Source organism: Triticum dicoccoides, chromosome 3A, assembly GCF_002162155.2.
Source record: "Triticum dicoccoides isolate Atlit2015 ecotype Zavitan chromosome 3A, WEW_v2.0, whole genome shotgun sequence".
Taxonomy (NCBI): domain Eukaryota; kingdom Viridiplantae; phylum Streptophyta; class Magnoliopsida; order Poales; family Poaceae; genus Triticum; species Triticum dicoccoides.
The window spans coordinates 41,562,769-41,578,455 of NC_041384.1; the positions used below are offsets into that span (position 1 = coordinate 41,562,769).

Here is a 15,687-nt window from a genome sequence, read left to right on the forward strand (position 1 = left end):
TAGACCCAAGGCTTAAATTTCTCAAAAAAACTGCTACATGAGGTTCTTGCATGGTCCTGTCGCTGACGAGGTCCATGTCCCCAACAAGATGAAGCACTCCGCCAGCCACCCTCTCGTTGTGGCAATCACTGGATAGCATCGAAAGTGGGGGGTTGCCTGAGTTCTAGAGGGGGGCAGGGGGTCGCCGACGTTCTAGATTTGGGGTCGCTGGACATGCTGATAGAGGAGCCCTAGCCGTCGCTAGCAATGGGGAATTGAAAAAGAAGACCAAAATTCTATTTTGTGAAGGAATCAGTTCGTGAAAATACTGTTAAGTGAATGGCATGGTGGGGTATTTTCATCATAACTCCAGGGACAGGGGATATGGTCCGTGTAGAAGCATCTATTTCTCTACTCCATTAAAATGAACTAGATGGTACTCCAACTCGATGTATGTTGATCTACTACTCGTATTTGATCCGGACGATGTTTCGTAGAGTCATCTAACACACTCCACTAAAAAAATCAAAGTTGAGGCATTTGAGTTGCATCAGATTCAGTACTGAAGTTGTGGAGCGTAGCTGTCCCAAACACACCCTTAATAGCAGAAGCCAGACATGTTGGCTACAACACCTTAGTAGGATGCTTCTTTCAAGTCTTCAAGAAAATTCCAATCAAAAATTAAATCTAGAGATTAATGGCTTATAGGTAAACCTTTTAAGCACTTCTCCACTCAGTACCTTTAGGGGAACTGAAATATCAACCAACTTGTTAATGTATATTTATTTCTAATTCTTAATTTCGTACAAAAATAGTAGTATCCGTACATGTCTGTGCATATTATTCCTAATTTAGCTATTTATGTCCCCTTCTAGTAGCATTTCTTGCCTCCTGATATAGAGTTCACATGAAACTAATTTGCTAACATTTTTTGGTTTCATATTTGCATTTAGTATTTTTTTTTCAGAAGCAGTGCTATTTTTATCCAGCTAATATTTTTTATTCACAATTTATTTCTAACTTCATATATAAAGCACAAACTTCATTTCAACACTATACTTTTGGGACAATTTATTTCTAACTTAGCTGTTTAACTATTTTATATGTGGCTTCCACCAACTTTTTGCAACATTATACTTAATTCTTATGTATATATTACTATATATATATATGTATATAATTGTTTTATGTAAACCCAACTACTAACTTGTATGGAAACATTGTTTTCAATTTACGGAAGAGGAGAAAAGGCCACTGTTTAAGTATACATAGTAGAAGCTTTGCGCGCTTATACGTTTACATGGTGATGGTGTCATCATGTGCACTGCAAATGCTTTACGAATCCACTGTACTTTGTTGGTATTTCTCACGGGTCAGTACCACACAAATTTTATTTTATTTTATAAATCTCTGCCATTACACTAATATGATTAATGGCTGAGATAATTTTGACTCTGTGGAGGAACGTGGTAGCTCATTTGCCTCTTGTTTTATAATAAAATAATAATTGATATATAAATGGAATAAGTTATTGTGGTTTCTAAGCTTAGCATGTAAGAAAACTTGTAAGATTATTCATGGACAAGATGGATCGATCACACAAACAAAAACTTGATTCATCTGCCTATTTAATAGACTAAAGTATAACTTAATGCAACTTTTTTTGTGGTTTGTTGTGTATGCTGGCCCTGCAACTGAGCAAACCAAACAAAAAAAATCATGTTATCCTACAATAGTAAGACACATGTACATTTATGAGTACAAAAAAGTGAAAATTGAATGCCATCTTAGGGTTTTTTACAACATACTTGGCCCTACAGCTTCATTATGCTAGATTTATTCAGTAAATAGCAAATCAGTAGTGATATCTGTCAATATCTTCTAAGACTTGTCTCATTTTTGAAGCATGTTCACATACCTTGTGTATTTATTTTCAGCCTTCACTTTTTGCCATTCTGCAAAACAAGTCACGTTGGTGTTTTCTGGTGGATCTCTAGCACTGAATTCAATCTGTCTGATCAATGGCAACCATACTAGAATCTTTGCTTGGATCATGTGCCAATAAGTTGAAAGATATCATTACAAATGAGGCCATATTAATCCTAGGGGTGGAAGAAGAGCTCGCAGAACTGCTGCGACGAGTAGAGTTAATACGATGTTGTATATATGATGCTGAGAAAAGGAGGACAAAAGAGTTAGCAGTAAACAATTGGCTTGGTCAACTGAGAGATGTCATATATGATGTTGATGAAATGTTAGATATGGCCAGATGTAAAGGTAGCAAGCTACTGCCTGACCATCCTTCATCATCATCAAGCAAATTAGCTGCATGTAAATGCCTTTCAATTTCCTCTTGCTTTTGTTACATCGGGTCACGTCGTGATGTTGCTGTTCAGATTAGAATTCTGAATAAGAAGATAGAGAACATTTCAAAGGACAAGATTTTTTTAACACTCAACAGTAGTACACAACCTACTGGACAGGGTTCAACATCCAAACTGATAAGAAGTTCCAACCTTGTTGAGCCCAACCTTGTGGGGAAGGAGATCATACATTCTAGCAGGAAACTGGTTGACTTAATTCTTGCACACAAGGAAAGTAAGTCTTACAAGCTTGCTATTGTTGGAACAGGAGGAGTTGGTAAGACAACACTAGCTCAGAAAATATACAATGACCAAAAAGTAAAAAGAAGCTTCAGGCAACAGGCATGGGTTTGTGTTTCGCAAGACTATAGTGAAGTAACACTTCTGAAAGAGGTTCTCCGAAATATTGGTGTGCATCATGAGCAAGGGGAAACCATAGCAGAACTACAGAGAAAGGTTGCAGAAACAATCAACGGAAAGAGTTTCCTTCTTGTCCTAGATGACGTCTGGCATCCCAATGTATGGATGGATTTATTAAGACCTGCATTGCATGAAACGACCGCCGGAGTATTATTGCTAACCACACGAGATGATCAAATTGCAAAGAGAATAGGTGTAGAACATACCCATCAAGTTGATCTCATGTCAGTAGAGGTGGGATGGGAGCTACTTTGGAAGAACATGAACATCGACAAAGAGAAAGAAGTGCAGAATTTAAGAAACACTGGGATTGAGATTGTTCGCAAATGTGGCCGCCTCCCTCTTGCTATCAAGGTTATTGCTAGTGCTTTGGCTGGCAGGGATGTAACGGAGAATGAGTGGAAAAAGTTTCTGGAAAAGTATGCTAGCTCACAAAGCATGTTCTCTGATGAAACTGAAGGAGTTTTGTATTTAAGCTACGATGAATTACCACATCGTCTTAAGCAGTGTTTCCTTTATTGTGCTTTGTATATTGAAGGTACTATCATTCTTCGTAGGGAAATTACCATGTTATGGATTGCTGAAGGTTTCGTCGAGGAGAAACAAGGCCAACTATTAGAAGACACAGCAGAAGAGTACTACTATGAGCTAATCCATCGGAATCTCCTCCATCCAGATAGTGTAATTTTTGACCAGGCCGAATGCAGAATGCATGACCTTTTGAGACAACTTGCTTGCTATATATCAAGAGAAGAATGTTTTATTGGGGATGTTGAAACATTAAGTGGTCAAAATATGTCAAAACTGCGACGTGTTAATGCTATCAGCAAGAAGGGTAAAGTAGTGTTACCTAGAATGGATAAGATGGAAATTAAGGTGAGGACTTTCCTAGTTGTTAATGGTCCACGGAGAATCGATGATACACTATTCAAGAAATTTCTGCTTCTTCGTGTTCTGGTACTGAATTACTCACTTGTGCAAAGCATTCCAGATTATATAGGAAAACTGATACATCTACGCCTACTTAATCTAGATTATACTAGCATATCTTGTCTTCCGGAATCCATTGGCTCCTTAAAGAACCTTCAAGTTCTGAGCTTGAGATGGTGCGAGAATCTGCATAGTCTTCCTTGGGCGACGACCCAGTTGTGCAGTTTAAGACGTCTTGTTCTCGTCTGCACAAAAATAAATCAGGTTCCAAAAGGAATAGGAAAATTGAAGTTCCTGACTGATTTACGAGCATTTCCTGTTGGTGACGGAAGTGATAATGTTGATATGCAAGATGGATGGCAGTTGGAAGAGTTATCTTCTGTGTCGCAGATGAGGTTTCTTGGTCTTGTTAGATTGGAAAGGGTGACTCATTGTAGTACAAATACAGTGTTGACGGACAAAAAGCATCTAAAAGAACTAAGACTATTCTGGACTGAACGTGGAGAGGAACCATATACCGAAGAAGATGTTAGCAATGCTCAGAATGTCCTTGAGCAGCTAATACCTCCACGCAACCTGGAAAACCTAACTATTTCACGGTTTTTTGGTCGGCGTTATCCCACATGGCTTGGTACCAGCTGTTTGTCTTCAGTGATACACTTGCTCCTCACCGATTTACGATCATGTGTGGAACTTCCACCAATTGGGCAGCTACCAAACTTGAAATATCTGAAAATTGATGGAGCATATGCAGTTACCAAGGTTGGACCTGAATTTGTTGGTTGCAGGAACAGTGATCCCGTATGGAATGAGTTAGTTGCTTTCCCTAAACTTGAATGGTTAATAATCATGGATATGCCAAACTGGGAGGAGTGGTCTTTTTTTGAAGAAGAAACTGCTGAGGATGAAGGGGGGGAGGATGGAGCTGCTGAAATTCGAAAAGATGATGTCCGATCTGCAGGATATCAACTGTTCCCTCGTTTGATGGTGTTGGATCTCTTCAATTGCCATAAATTGAGGGCTCTTCCGCGACGGCTTGGAGAGGATACCGCCAGCTTGAAGGAGCTCAGATTAATTGGAACAAACAACTTGAAGGCCCTGGAGGACTTCCCACTGCTGTCTGAGCTCCTTATTATTCAGAAATGTGAAAGCTTGGAGAGGATCTCCAACCTCCCTCAAGTGACAGAGCTGCGTGTACATGGCTGTCCGAACTTGAGCCATGTGGAGGGTGTGGGAAGCTTGCAGCAGCTGGGGCTGGGCGAGGATATGCAAGAGATATCTTCCTGCTGGGTGTCTGGTCTTCAAGAGCAGCACCAACGACTTCATGGCGATGACCTGGATATCTACACATTGTCTACCAGTTAGATGGCAATGAAAACACAAGGTATGAACACTGCATATATACTGGTTGGACATTTTGTTTTGTGTCTTTGATTCTTTGGACCATAATTTTTTGCCTCATTGGATGCATAAAATTGCAAGCTTCGAAATATTATTCTGATGCACGAGAAATGCTTAAATCTGTTGTGCTTGTACATATTTGAAAAGAGCTTTTATACATGCCCATGGCAGCAGATTGCATGCATACAAGTTATCAAGTGTTGTGTGTTGCTCTAAGTTGCTTATGTGTTTCATAGAATATGCTCATCGTAGCAAACCACTTAACTACTACGGGTTTGTTTCCAAATTCTATTATAGGCTGGACTGAAGGTGCAGTTCACTTGAGCGGGCAAAGCATGATGAGGCATACTAAGTTGAGGAGGCCTGTCAATGTTGAAGGTGCACAGGTAGCATGATGCGTACCAAGCTGGTGAATGAAGTATTCTGTTTTCCTTTGGGAATACTGTATCGCATTTCATTTTGTTTATATCTGAGTTCGGGCCAGACGCCTTTGCTGTACTAAACCTCCCATGTGGTATGCTTTCAGTTTCCGACGAGTTTCGTTTTATTTTTTTCCTGAACTTGGGGCCAGAGGCCTTTGCTGTACTGAACCTGTGTGACACAGTTTGGTTCTTTGGATGTAACCGACAAACTTTATTTTCACGTGATTGTATTATTTGAATGGAAGTGATGCATTTCTTTTTATTTTGTTGCTGAGCTTGGGCCTGAGGCTTGCTACAATGAACTGTGTAACCTGTATGTATGGCCGAACTTGTGTGTGTGACCTGGTGAAGGAAGAGCACTTTGTTTCTGTAATCCTGCGGTCCGTCGTATGGCGAAACTGCATTATCAGAAGGACTCTCTGACTGAAATCAGGACCAATAATAATTTTGTACATATTTTTTTCCTGGCTGTTGCCATACTGACATAGCTGCAGAGTGCAGACTGAACACAGCGAGGAGATGTGCGCAGTGCGGTGGAGGTGGATGCTGCCGATGTCTGGGAGCACAACCCCTGCGGGAGGTACCCTGTGCCGGAGCTCTGGACTTGGGCGAAGGGCGGAAAGCGAAGATGAAATTGCATTTCGACGCAGATATCTGAACTATGCTCTGCAAAAAGAGCTGAATAAGAACAAGGAAAAGACACAAACTACCGCGTGCACCATCTGCCCTAGCTAGCAAGCAATGCTCAGTTCGCCCGTCAACGGGGATTGGGGGAACCCTTTTCTTTTAGATAATCGTAATAACTTTATTGAAACAAAAGAACCATTACAATTTACAAGTCCGAAGTGTAGTGATGGGCGACTTCGCGGTGAAGTTTCGAGTCAGGTCTAGGATAGATGGTTTTAACTAGGCTTTGGTGGCGGTTTATGGTGCCGCACAGCCTGAGCTTAAAGCGGAGTTTCTGGTGGACCTTGTTCGAATCTGTGGGTCAGAAGAGCTTCCAATTTTAGTTGGAGGTGATTTCAATATCATCAGGAGGAGAGAGGAGAAGAACAATGATAACTTTGACGGCAGATGGTCGTTTATGTTCAATACCATTATTGAAAGCTTGGATCTGAGAGAGATAGAGCTTTCTGGTAGAAAGTTTACCTGGGCTAATGCTCTGCCAAACCCTACCTATGAAAAACTTGATCGAGTTCTTGCGAGCGTGGAGTGGGAACAAAAGTTCCCTCTGGTTACGGTGCAAGCTCTTTCGAGGGGAATATCTGATCACACCCCATTGTTCGTGGACTCAGGGGAGCCGAACCTCGTGGGTAACAAGAACACCTCCTCTTTCGAGATGTCATGGTTTGAATGTGAGGGGTTCGTGGACTTGATTGCCAGGGAATGGGATAGAGGTGTAGGAGGCAAGACTGCAATAGAGCGTTGGCAGAATAAGATTAGGCATTTGAGAAGTTTCTTACGGGGTTGGGCTAAGCACCTCAGTGGTGTGTATAAGATTGAAAAGGATAGACTCCTTACTCTTATACAGGCCCTGGACATATAGACCGAATCCACTATTTTATCGCCAGCTGAGCTTCAGGTTAAAAATGAGGCGGAGAAGAGGTTGAAAGAACTGCTCCGGAAGAAGAATTGAAGTGGGCTTTGCGTGCTAAAGTCCGCAAAATGGTCCAAGGGGACGCGAATACTCAATTCTTCCATTTGATAGATAATGGCAAGCACAGAAAGAAGCGTATCTTTCAGCTTGAGCAAGACGAGGGCGCTATTTTAGGTCAGGATAACCTAAAAACATATATTACCGATTATTATAAGCAGTTATTTGGACCTCCGGAGGATAATTGTGTGTCCCTTGATGAGTCCAGGACTGAGGATGTGCCCCAGCTATCGGCTGCCGATAATGATATTCTGGTTGCCCCGTTCTCGGAGAAGGACGTGGTTGATGCTATTGCACAGATGAAAAACAATAAGGCTCCCGGACCGGATGGATTCCCGGCAGAGTTCTATAAAAAGTGCTGGCACATTATTAAGGAGGATTTACTACCTATGTTCCATGATCTGTTCTCTGGACAGCTTCAATTATTTCACTTGAATTTTGGGATTATCACACTGCTTCCCAAGAAAACGGATGCTGTGAGAATTGAGCAATTCAGGTCGATCTGTCTCCTCAATGTTAGTTTCAAAATTTTCACCAAGGTCGGGACTAACAGGCTCACACAGATTGCGCATTCTGTGGTGCAACAGTCCCAAACTGCTTTCATGCCGGACAGAAATATCCTTGAAGGGGTGGTCGTCCTGCATGAAACACTCCATGAAATCCATTCCAAAAAATTAGATGGAGTAAATTTTAAGGTGGATTTCGAGAAAGCGTACGATAAGGTCAAATGGCCATTCCTCCAACAGTCATTGCGTATGAAAGGTTGTGATGAAGCCCGGCGCCGACAGATTGAATCATTTACGCAAAAAGGTAGTGTGGGAATTAAAGTTAATGATGACATAGGTCATTACTTCCAGACACATAAAGGCCTAAAACAAGGAGATCCGATGTCCCCTATCCTATTTAACATTGTGGTGGATATGTTAGCAATTTTGATAGGAAGGGCTAAGGAAAATGGTCAAGTAGGTGGATTGGTACCTCATCTTATTGATGGAGGTGTATCCATCCTTCAGTACGCTGATGATACAATCATCTTTATGGAGCATGACTTGGCCAAGGCGAGAAATATGAAGCTTGTGTTATGCCTATTTGAACAATTGACCGGGTTAAAGATTAACTTTCCTAAGAGCGAGCTGTTCTGTTTTGGTAGGGCCAAAGACGAACAGGATGCTTATAGGCAATTGTTTGGGTGTGAGTTGGGAGAGTTACCCTTCTCTTACCTGGGGATTCCAATCCATCATCGTAGGCTGACAAACAGAGAGTGAAAGTGCATCGAGGACCGATTTGAGAAGAAAATGAGTTGCTGGAAGGGTAAGCTCATGTCATACGGAGTCCGATTAATCCTGATTAATTCGGTGCTCACGAGTATGCCAATGTTTCTCCTATCGTTTTTTGAGGTCCCAGTTGGTGTTAGGAAGAGACTGGACTTCTATTGATCGCGTTTCTTTTGGCAGGGTGATGAGCTTAAAAGAAAATATCGGCTTGCCAAATGGGATATCATCTGTAGACCGAAAGACCAAGGTGGTCTAGGTATTGAGAATCTAGAGGTTAAGAATAAATGCCTTCTTAACAAGTGGCTGTGGAAGCTCTCATCGGAGAATGATGTTATGTGGGCTCAAATCCTTCGCAGCAAGTACCTCCAGACAAAAACTTTGTCCCAGGTTACAGTCAGGCCGACCGATTCACCTTTCTGAAAAGGTCTGATGAAAGTCAAACAGTCCTTGTTTAATAGGACAAAGTTTGTTATTGGAAACAACACGAGTACACGTTTCTGGGAGGATACTTGGCTCGGCGAGACACCCTTGGCCATCCAATATCCGTCTTTGTACCGCATTGTTCAACGACGTGAGGTGTTCGTCGCATCGGTCTTTCAATCTACCCCCCTTAATATTTAGTTCTGACGAACACTAGCGGGCAATCGTTGGGAAGAATGGCTCCGTCTAGTTAGGAGACTGATGGAGGTCCAGCTTTCACAATAACCCGATGAATTACGCTGGAAATTGACTAAGTCTGGAGTATTCACGGTTAAATCAATGTATATTAATGTTATTAATTCGAACTCCATTCCTACGTCCAAGCATGTTTGGGATGTCAAAGTTCCTTTGAAAATAAAAGTGTTTATGTGGTTTGTCCATAAACAAGTTATTTTAACTAAGGACAACTTGATAAAGCGTAATTGGACAGGACCTACTAGGTGTAGTTTCTGCGATCGGGATGAGACTATCAAACACCTCTTTTTTGATTGCCCGTTGACCAAGGTACTTTGGCAGACGATCCACATTGCTTTTAATATCAATCCACCGAATTCTGTTAATGCGTTATTTGGGACATGGCTTAATGGGATTGAGCCTGACTTAGCGAGACATATTCGGGTTGGAGTTTGTGCTTTGCTGTGGACTATCTGGACTTGCAGAAATGATTTGGTTTTTAACAGAATATCATGTATACATTTTTTGCAGGTCATATTCCGAACTACGGCTCTGATCTGTTCGTGGTCGCTACTCACTCAGACGGAGGCCAGGGAGCATTTGGTTACTGGGTCTTTCCGCTGGGAGATGGTAGCTCGGGATATCTTCAACCGGTTTGGATGGCGGTCATGTAATATGATAGGTAATTAGTTTTCCTATCTAGTTTTAGCCAGCCGGTTGTGGCGTCTTTTCTTGGCTAGTTGATGTTTCTAGCCCTTATTGGCTCTGTGTGAGCTTTCTGTGCTTTTTTATTATTTTTGAAAACCTTTGGAACCATGTTGACACTACTTTATTTGGTTAATAAGATGGCCGTATGCATCTTTCTGATGCAGAGGCCGGGGAATCCCCCTTTTAAAAAAAAATACAATTTACAAGTACAATCAAAGATCCAAGAAACTATAAAATAACTCGTACAACTAAAAATTACAATGAAATCTTTGGGATACACTTTCTTCATGGTAGTGATTTTTGAATGACGAAATTCTCATTGAAGGAGCCCCTGATAGTGAATCCTATTTTGTGCATTTTGCATCAGACAGGCTGGCCTTTCACATAGGAGGATCGAAGCGAGCGTTAGGTGGGACGGCCCATTATCTAGCATAAAAAGTGAACATTATGTTACCATTTTCAAGAACATTGTAGAATGTTTCAGACCGGAATTTTTCTTTTTACCGGTTTTTTTGTTTGTTTAGGTTTTTAAAACATGTGCACAAGTTTTTAAGAAAGTTTCCAAAACTTGTGTTTTCCAAAAATGTCCGTGCTTAAAAGTATTCACAGTGTTTTTTTTAAATCACGTTTTTGAAATTTTCTCCTGAAATTCGAAAAAAGTGTTCCCAAATTCTAATAAATGTCTGTGTTTCCAAAAAAATCCTTATTTTTAGAAATGGTCGTGCCTACGAATATTCACAATTCAAACCAATTTGTTTTTTTTTTGAGACAATTCAAACCAATTTGTTTAAAAAAAAGTGTTCGTGTTTCAAAGAATGTCGCGAACCTTTGGAGATTTCTTTTGTTGGACCTTGACCCAAATGGGCTTGTTTAGGGCCTGCTGAAGCGAGTGGTGTCGGCCCGAGAAACCGTTGTTGTTTACAGGGCTGGGTTGGGCCTGCTGCATCTCCTCGTTTTCTTTCCCCCATCGCCTGAACGGAGCCGCCGTTCCTCTGCCCGGCCGTCGTCGTCCTCCCCCTCCGACTGAAATCCCTCCCCTCCACACAATCTTCCAGCGATTCCTCTCGGTTGCTTCCGCTACCCTCACTCACTCCTCTGCGCGGCCCTCGCCCCCACCAATTAATGGCTTCGTCCACGCTCGCCGCAGCCAGCTGCTTCGCGGCCGAGGGCGCCACCTGCACGCCGACCGGCATGCAAGATCTGCGGCGACCACGATGCGTCTCTCCTCCTGCTGCTTCTGCTGCTGCTTCCGCCTCGTCCCAAGGTCTGTCGGTCCATCAGAGTAACAGGCCGGTTAGATAAATTGCACTAATTGATGTCAGTCCTACTCTTCTTTCAGCGAGAAAATGTAAGGTCTCGACCAAATAATTGATGTTTGGACCGGTGTGTATTGGCATCAGTTGCTTCATTTCTGTTGGAGGAGTGGATGTGTCGACCGGTGTGTCCTTAAGCCAGAAGAAGACCACCATTTGTGTTGTTTTATCCTAGTGTTTCAAGAAACAAGTAGCTACTACGCGATGTTCACAATATATGCTCCCGTCAAATATGATATTTGATACAATGCATAGATACATTGATTCCTTTTACAAGAGGTTGTGTCTAAACAATATATATGTGCTGTGTTGGGCATGTCAGCAGACTTAATCTATTTAGTTTGCAGGTATCTGTGAAAACAATAACTCTTTGTAGGGGGTCTCACGTGTCCCCATGGAATCTCGAGGTAAACAATACTAATAGAGTAGACCGAGAAAGCTTGTTAATCTTTTCATTTGTACGGGCAAGTGTTATTACTTTACTTAATCTATTATTGGCACTGACGAAAGCTACCAGTTAATTAAACAGCGATGCCACTAAGCAGCCAGCAAGTGGGCAACTTGCTAATTTCTTTCACAAGACTCGAGGCTGCCTTTGTAGACTCTGCTAGCCAGAGAGTCCGCATCTTTTTCCGCAGGCTCCAAAAGTAGTATCCAACCACTATTTGCTCTTGCTTGGTTCCAATATGCTGCCGATAGATCTGGTAAGCCATCAACAAATCTGACGGTTTTGTTCGTTCCATTCATCTTCTCCAGTTAATCAGAGTGTACCTCCACTGCACGCAGGCAAAGTTTCATGTTGGTCGCTTTTGTTAGTTGTTCATGTTGCTCCACAGACCACTTATGATTGAACTGATCCTGCGCCGCTCTCCGAGATCTCGCAGCACTCTCAGCAGTGGCTTATCAGTTTTGTTACCGGCATGTATTCAGGTATATATTGGGTCTCAATGTTCTGCACTACTGGATCTCTAACGCAGTGTTACTCCTTTTGTTCACTAGCTGATTGATAATCTTCTATTATGTATTGAAGGTGTAGCAGCAGGGTTCTCTCTTGGTGATTGACTGATAATCTTCTATTATCTATTTTTAAATCTGGCTTGGGCTCAATCTTACGAGATCTTAAGAGTAGCGATGGGCTGACCATTGGAGTAAACTGTGTCTTCAAAATGATAACTATTGAATTTTATTATTGACGATTTTTCCTTGCTGGAAGACTAGTTTGCAAGGTAAGACTTGCTATCGTACTCAGAGCTTGCAACTTTACTTTCATGACTACAGTGTAACAAATTATCATGATTTCTGGACTACCATCTGGGAAAACGATTTAGGGTTAAGATAGATCTGACAAATAAAAATATATAGCTGGATGATTAATCTGTATATGTTGTAACTCAGTGCACCATTCAGTGAGTTGGCTGCTATGCAGATGCAATCTGATGGCTATTCAACTGAGCCAAAAATAATAATAATAAATAATTTTAACATACGAAAGTCAAACACACGTTAAAATTTGCAAGCACAAATCATATAAAAGAATATAATGCCAACTCAGGAATTTATAATTCAGTACTTGGCCCTAATCCTGAATCTGTATGTTGCATAGCTCCATTATTCTAAATTCCTGTAAGCCTTATATACACCAGTATAATTTTAAAGAGAGACGTTTGTCATTGTGACGACGTTTGTCATTGTGAAAGCATATTAACATACCTTGTGCATTCATTTTCAGCCTTCACTTTTTGCCATCTACGGAACAAGTCACCCTGGTATTTTTTGGTGATCTACCCCCTGTGCGCGCAATTTCATATGTTTGATGGCAGCCGTTCTAGCATCTCTGCTTGGATCATGTGCCAATAAGTTGAAAGATATCATTATTGATGAGGCCATACTAATCTTAGGGGTGGAAAAGGAGCTCGCAGAAGTGCTGCGACGAGTAGAACTAATACAGTGTTGCATATATGATGCTGAGAAAAGGAGGACAAAAGAGCAAGCAGTAAACAATTGGCTTGGTCAACTGAGAGATGTTATATATGATGTTGATGAAATCTTGGATGTGGCTAGATGTAAAGGAAGCAAGCTACTTGCTGACCACCCTTCACCATCATCAGGCAAATCAGTTGCATGTAAAGGCCTTTCAGTTTCCTCTTGTTTTTGCAACATAGTGCCACGCCGTGATGTTGCTGTTCGGATTAGAAGCCTGAACAAAAAGATTGAGAGCATTGCAAATGACAAGATATTTTTGACTTTCAACTGTGATACACAACCTACTCGAAATGGTCCAACATCCAAACTGATAAGAAGTTCCAATCTTGTTGAGCCCAACCTTGTGGGGAAGGAGATCATACATTCTAGCAGGAAGTTGGTGGATTTAGTGCTTGCACACAAGGAATACAAGTCTTACAAGCTCGGTATCGTTGGAACTGGAGGAGTTGGTAAGACAACACTAGCTCAAAAAATATACAATGATCAGAAAATAAAAGGAAGCTTCAAGATGCACGCATGGATTTCTGTTTCGCAAGACTACAGTGAAGTAACTCTTTTGAAAGAGGTCCTCCGGAATATTGGTGTGCATAGTGAGCAAGGAGAAAGCATAACAGAGCTACAGAGAAATCTTGCACAAATAATTAAAGGCGAGAGTTTCTTTCTCGTTCTTGATGATGTGTGGCATTCCAATGTATGGACAGATTTACTGAGACATGCATTTCACGAAACAAGTGTCGGAATAATATTGGTAACCACACGAGATTATCAAATTACAAAGAGAATAGGTATAGACCATACCCATCAAATTGATCTCATGGCAGTAGAAGTGGGATGGGAGCTACTTTGGAAGAGCATGAACATCGAGGAAGAAAAGGAAGTGCAGAATTTAAGAAAAATAGGGATTGAGATTGTTCATAAGTGTGGTCGCCTTCCTCTTGCAATCAAGGTTACCGCTAGTGCTTTGTCAAGCAGAGAACTAACAGAGAATGAGTGGAAAAGGTATTTGGGTAGATTTATTGGCTCTCAGAGCATCCTCTTGGATGAAATAGAAGAAGCTTTGTATCTAAGCTATGATGAGTTACCGCATCGTTTGAAGCAGTGTTTCCTTTATTGTGCTTTGTATGTTGAAGATTCTGTCATTGAACGTGATGAAGTTACCTGGTTATGGATTGCTGAAGGCTTCATCGAGGAGCGGCAAGGTCATCGAGGAGTTTTATTTTCTTCCTAGGGAAGTGTTCCATGCCCTTCTTTAATTGAAATTGGAATCTAATATTCCCTTCCTTCATATTAATAATTGCACCAATCGTTCTAAGGAAAGGTCTACCAAGAATAATAGGACAAGAAGGATTGCAATCTATATCAAGAACGATAAAATCTATGGGCACATAATTCCTATTTGCAACAATAAGAACATCATTAATTCTTCCCATAGGTTTCTTAATAGTGGAATCCGCAAGGTGCAAGTTTAGAGAGCAATCATCAAAATCACGGAAATCTAGCAAATCGCACAAAGTTTTGGGAATAGTGGAAACACTAGCACCCAAATCACATAAAGCATAAAATTCATGATCCTTAATCTTAATTTTAATAGTTGGTTCCCACTCATCATAAAGTTTTCTAGGGATAGAAACTTCCAACTCAAGTTTTTCTTCATAAGATTGCATCAAGGCATCAACGATATGTTTAGTAAAGGCTTTATTTTGACTATAAGCATGAGGAGAATTTAGCACGGATTGCAACAAGGAAATACAATCAATTAAAGAGAAACTTTCATAATTAAATTCCTTGAAGTCCAAAATAGTGGGTTTAGCAATATCTAGGGTTTTGCTTTTTTCAATCCCACTTTTATCAATTTCATCATCAAGATCTAAATACTCCGAATTCTTGGAACGCCTTCTAGGTAAAGGTGAATCATATTCAGTCCCATCATTATCAAGATTCATATTGCAAAACAAGGATTTAATAGGGGACACATCAATAACTTTTAGATCTTCATGTTTATTTTCATGGAAATTGGAAGAACACGCTTTAATAAAGGCATCTTTCGTAGCACGCATCCTAGCGGTTCTTTCCTTGCACTCATCAATGGAAATTCTCATGGCTTTGAGAGACTCATTGATATCATGCTTAGGAGGAATAGATCTAAGCTTTAAAGAATCAACATCAAGAGAAATTCTATCAACATTCCTAGCTAATTCATCAACCTTAAGCAATTTCTCTTCAAGCAAAGCATTAAAATTCTTTTGTGAATTCATAAACTCTTTAACACACGTCTCAAATTCAGAGGGCATCTTATTAAAATTTCCATAAGAGTTGTTGTAGGAATTTCCATAATTATTAGAAGGGTTACTAGGATAAGGCCTAGGATTAAAGTTCCCTCTATACGCGTTGTTACCAAAATTATTCCTACCAACAAAATTCACATCCATAGATTCATTATTATTCTCAATCAAAGTAGACAAGGGCATATCATTAGGATCAGAAGAAACACTCTTACTAGCAAATAATTTCATAAGTTCATCCATCTTTCCACTCAAAACATTGATTTCTTCTATCGCATGCACTTTTTTATTAGTAGATCTTTCA

General features: G+C 40.7%; 2 protein-coding genes across 4 annotated transcripts in view; both read left to right on the forward strand.

Moving 5' to 3' along the window:
- Nucleotides 1–5,777, forward strand: part of LOC119266928 (putative disease resistance protein RGA3) — a 10,200-nt gene extending 4,423 nt beyond the window's left edge. For all 3 annotated transcript variants that reach the window (XM_037548202.1, XM_037548203.1, XM_037548204.1), the window contains 2 exons: nucleotides 1,917–5,076; nucleotides 5,391–5,777. In XM_037548202.1, coding sequence (XP_037404099.1) covers nucleotides 2,001–5,057 — 3,057 coding nt within the window. In that variant the 5' untranslated portion in view covers nucleotides 1,917–2,000 and the 3' untranslated portion in view covers nucleotides 5,058–5,076; nucleotides 5,391–5,777. The remainder of the gene's footprint in view (nucleotides 1–1,916; nucleotides 5,077–5,390) is intronic.
- Nucleotides 5,778–10,785: 5,008 nt separating this feature from the next.
- On the forward strand, nucleotides 10,786–14,329 carry LOC119266929 (putative disease resistance protein RGA3). The gene is made up of 6 exons (XM_037548206.1): nucleotides 10,786–11,243; nucleotides 11,466–11,525; nucleotides 11,648–11,822; nucleotides 11,905–12,048; nucleotides 12,149–12,344; nucleotides 12,848–14,329. The coding sequence occupies exon 6, from the start codon at nucleotides 12,932–12,934 to the stop codon at nucleotides 14,327–14,329; it is 1,398 nt and encodes a 465-aa protein (XP_037404103.1). The 5' UTR covers nucleotides 10,786–11,243; nucleotides 11,466–11,525; nucleotides 11,648–11,822; nucleotides 11,905–12,048; nucleotides 12,149–12,344; nucleotides 12,848–12,931.
- Nucleotides 14,330–15,687: the final 1,358 nt, after the last annotated feature.

What these genes read in the sequence shown, in the direction of transcription:
- LOC119266929 (XM_037548206.1), top strand. Translation starts at nt 12,932, where the DNA reads ATGGCAGCCGTTCTAGCATCTCTGCTTGGATCATGTGCCAATAAGTTG.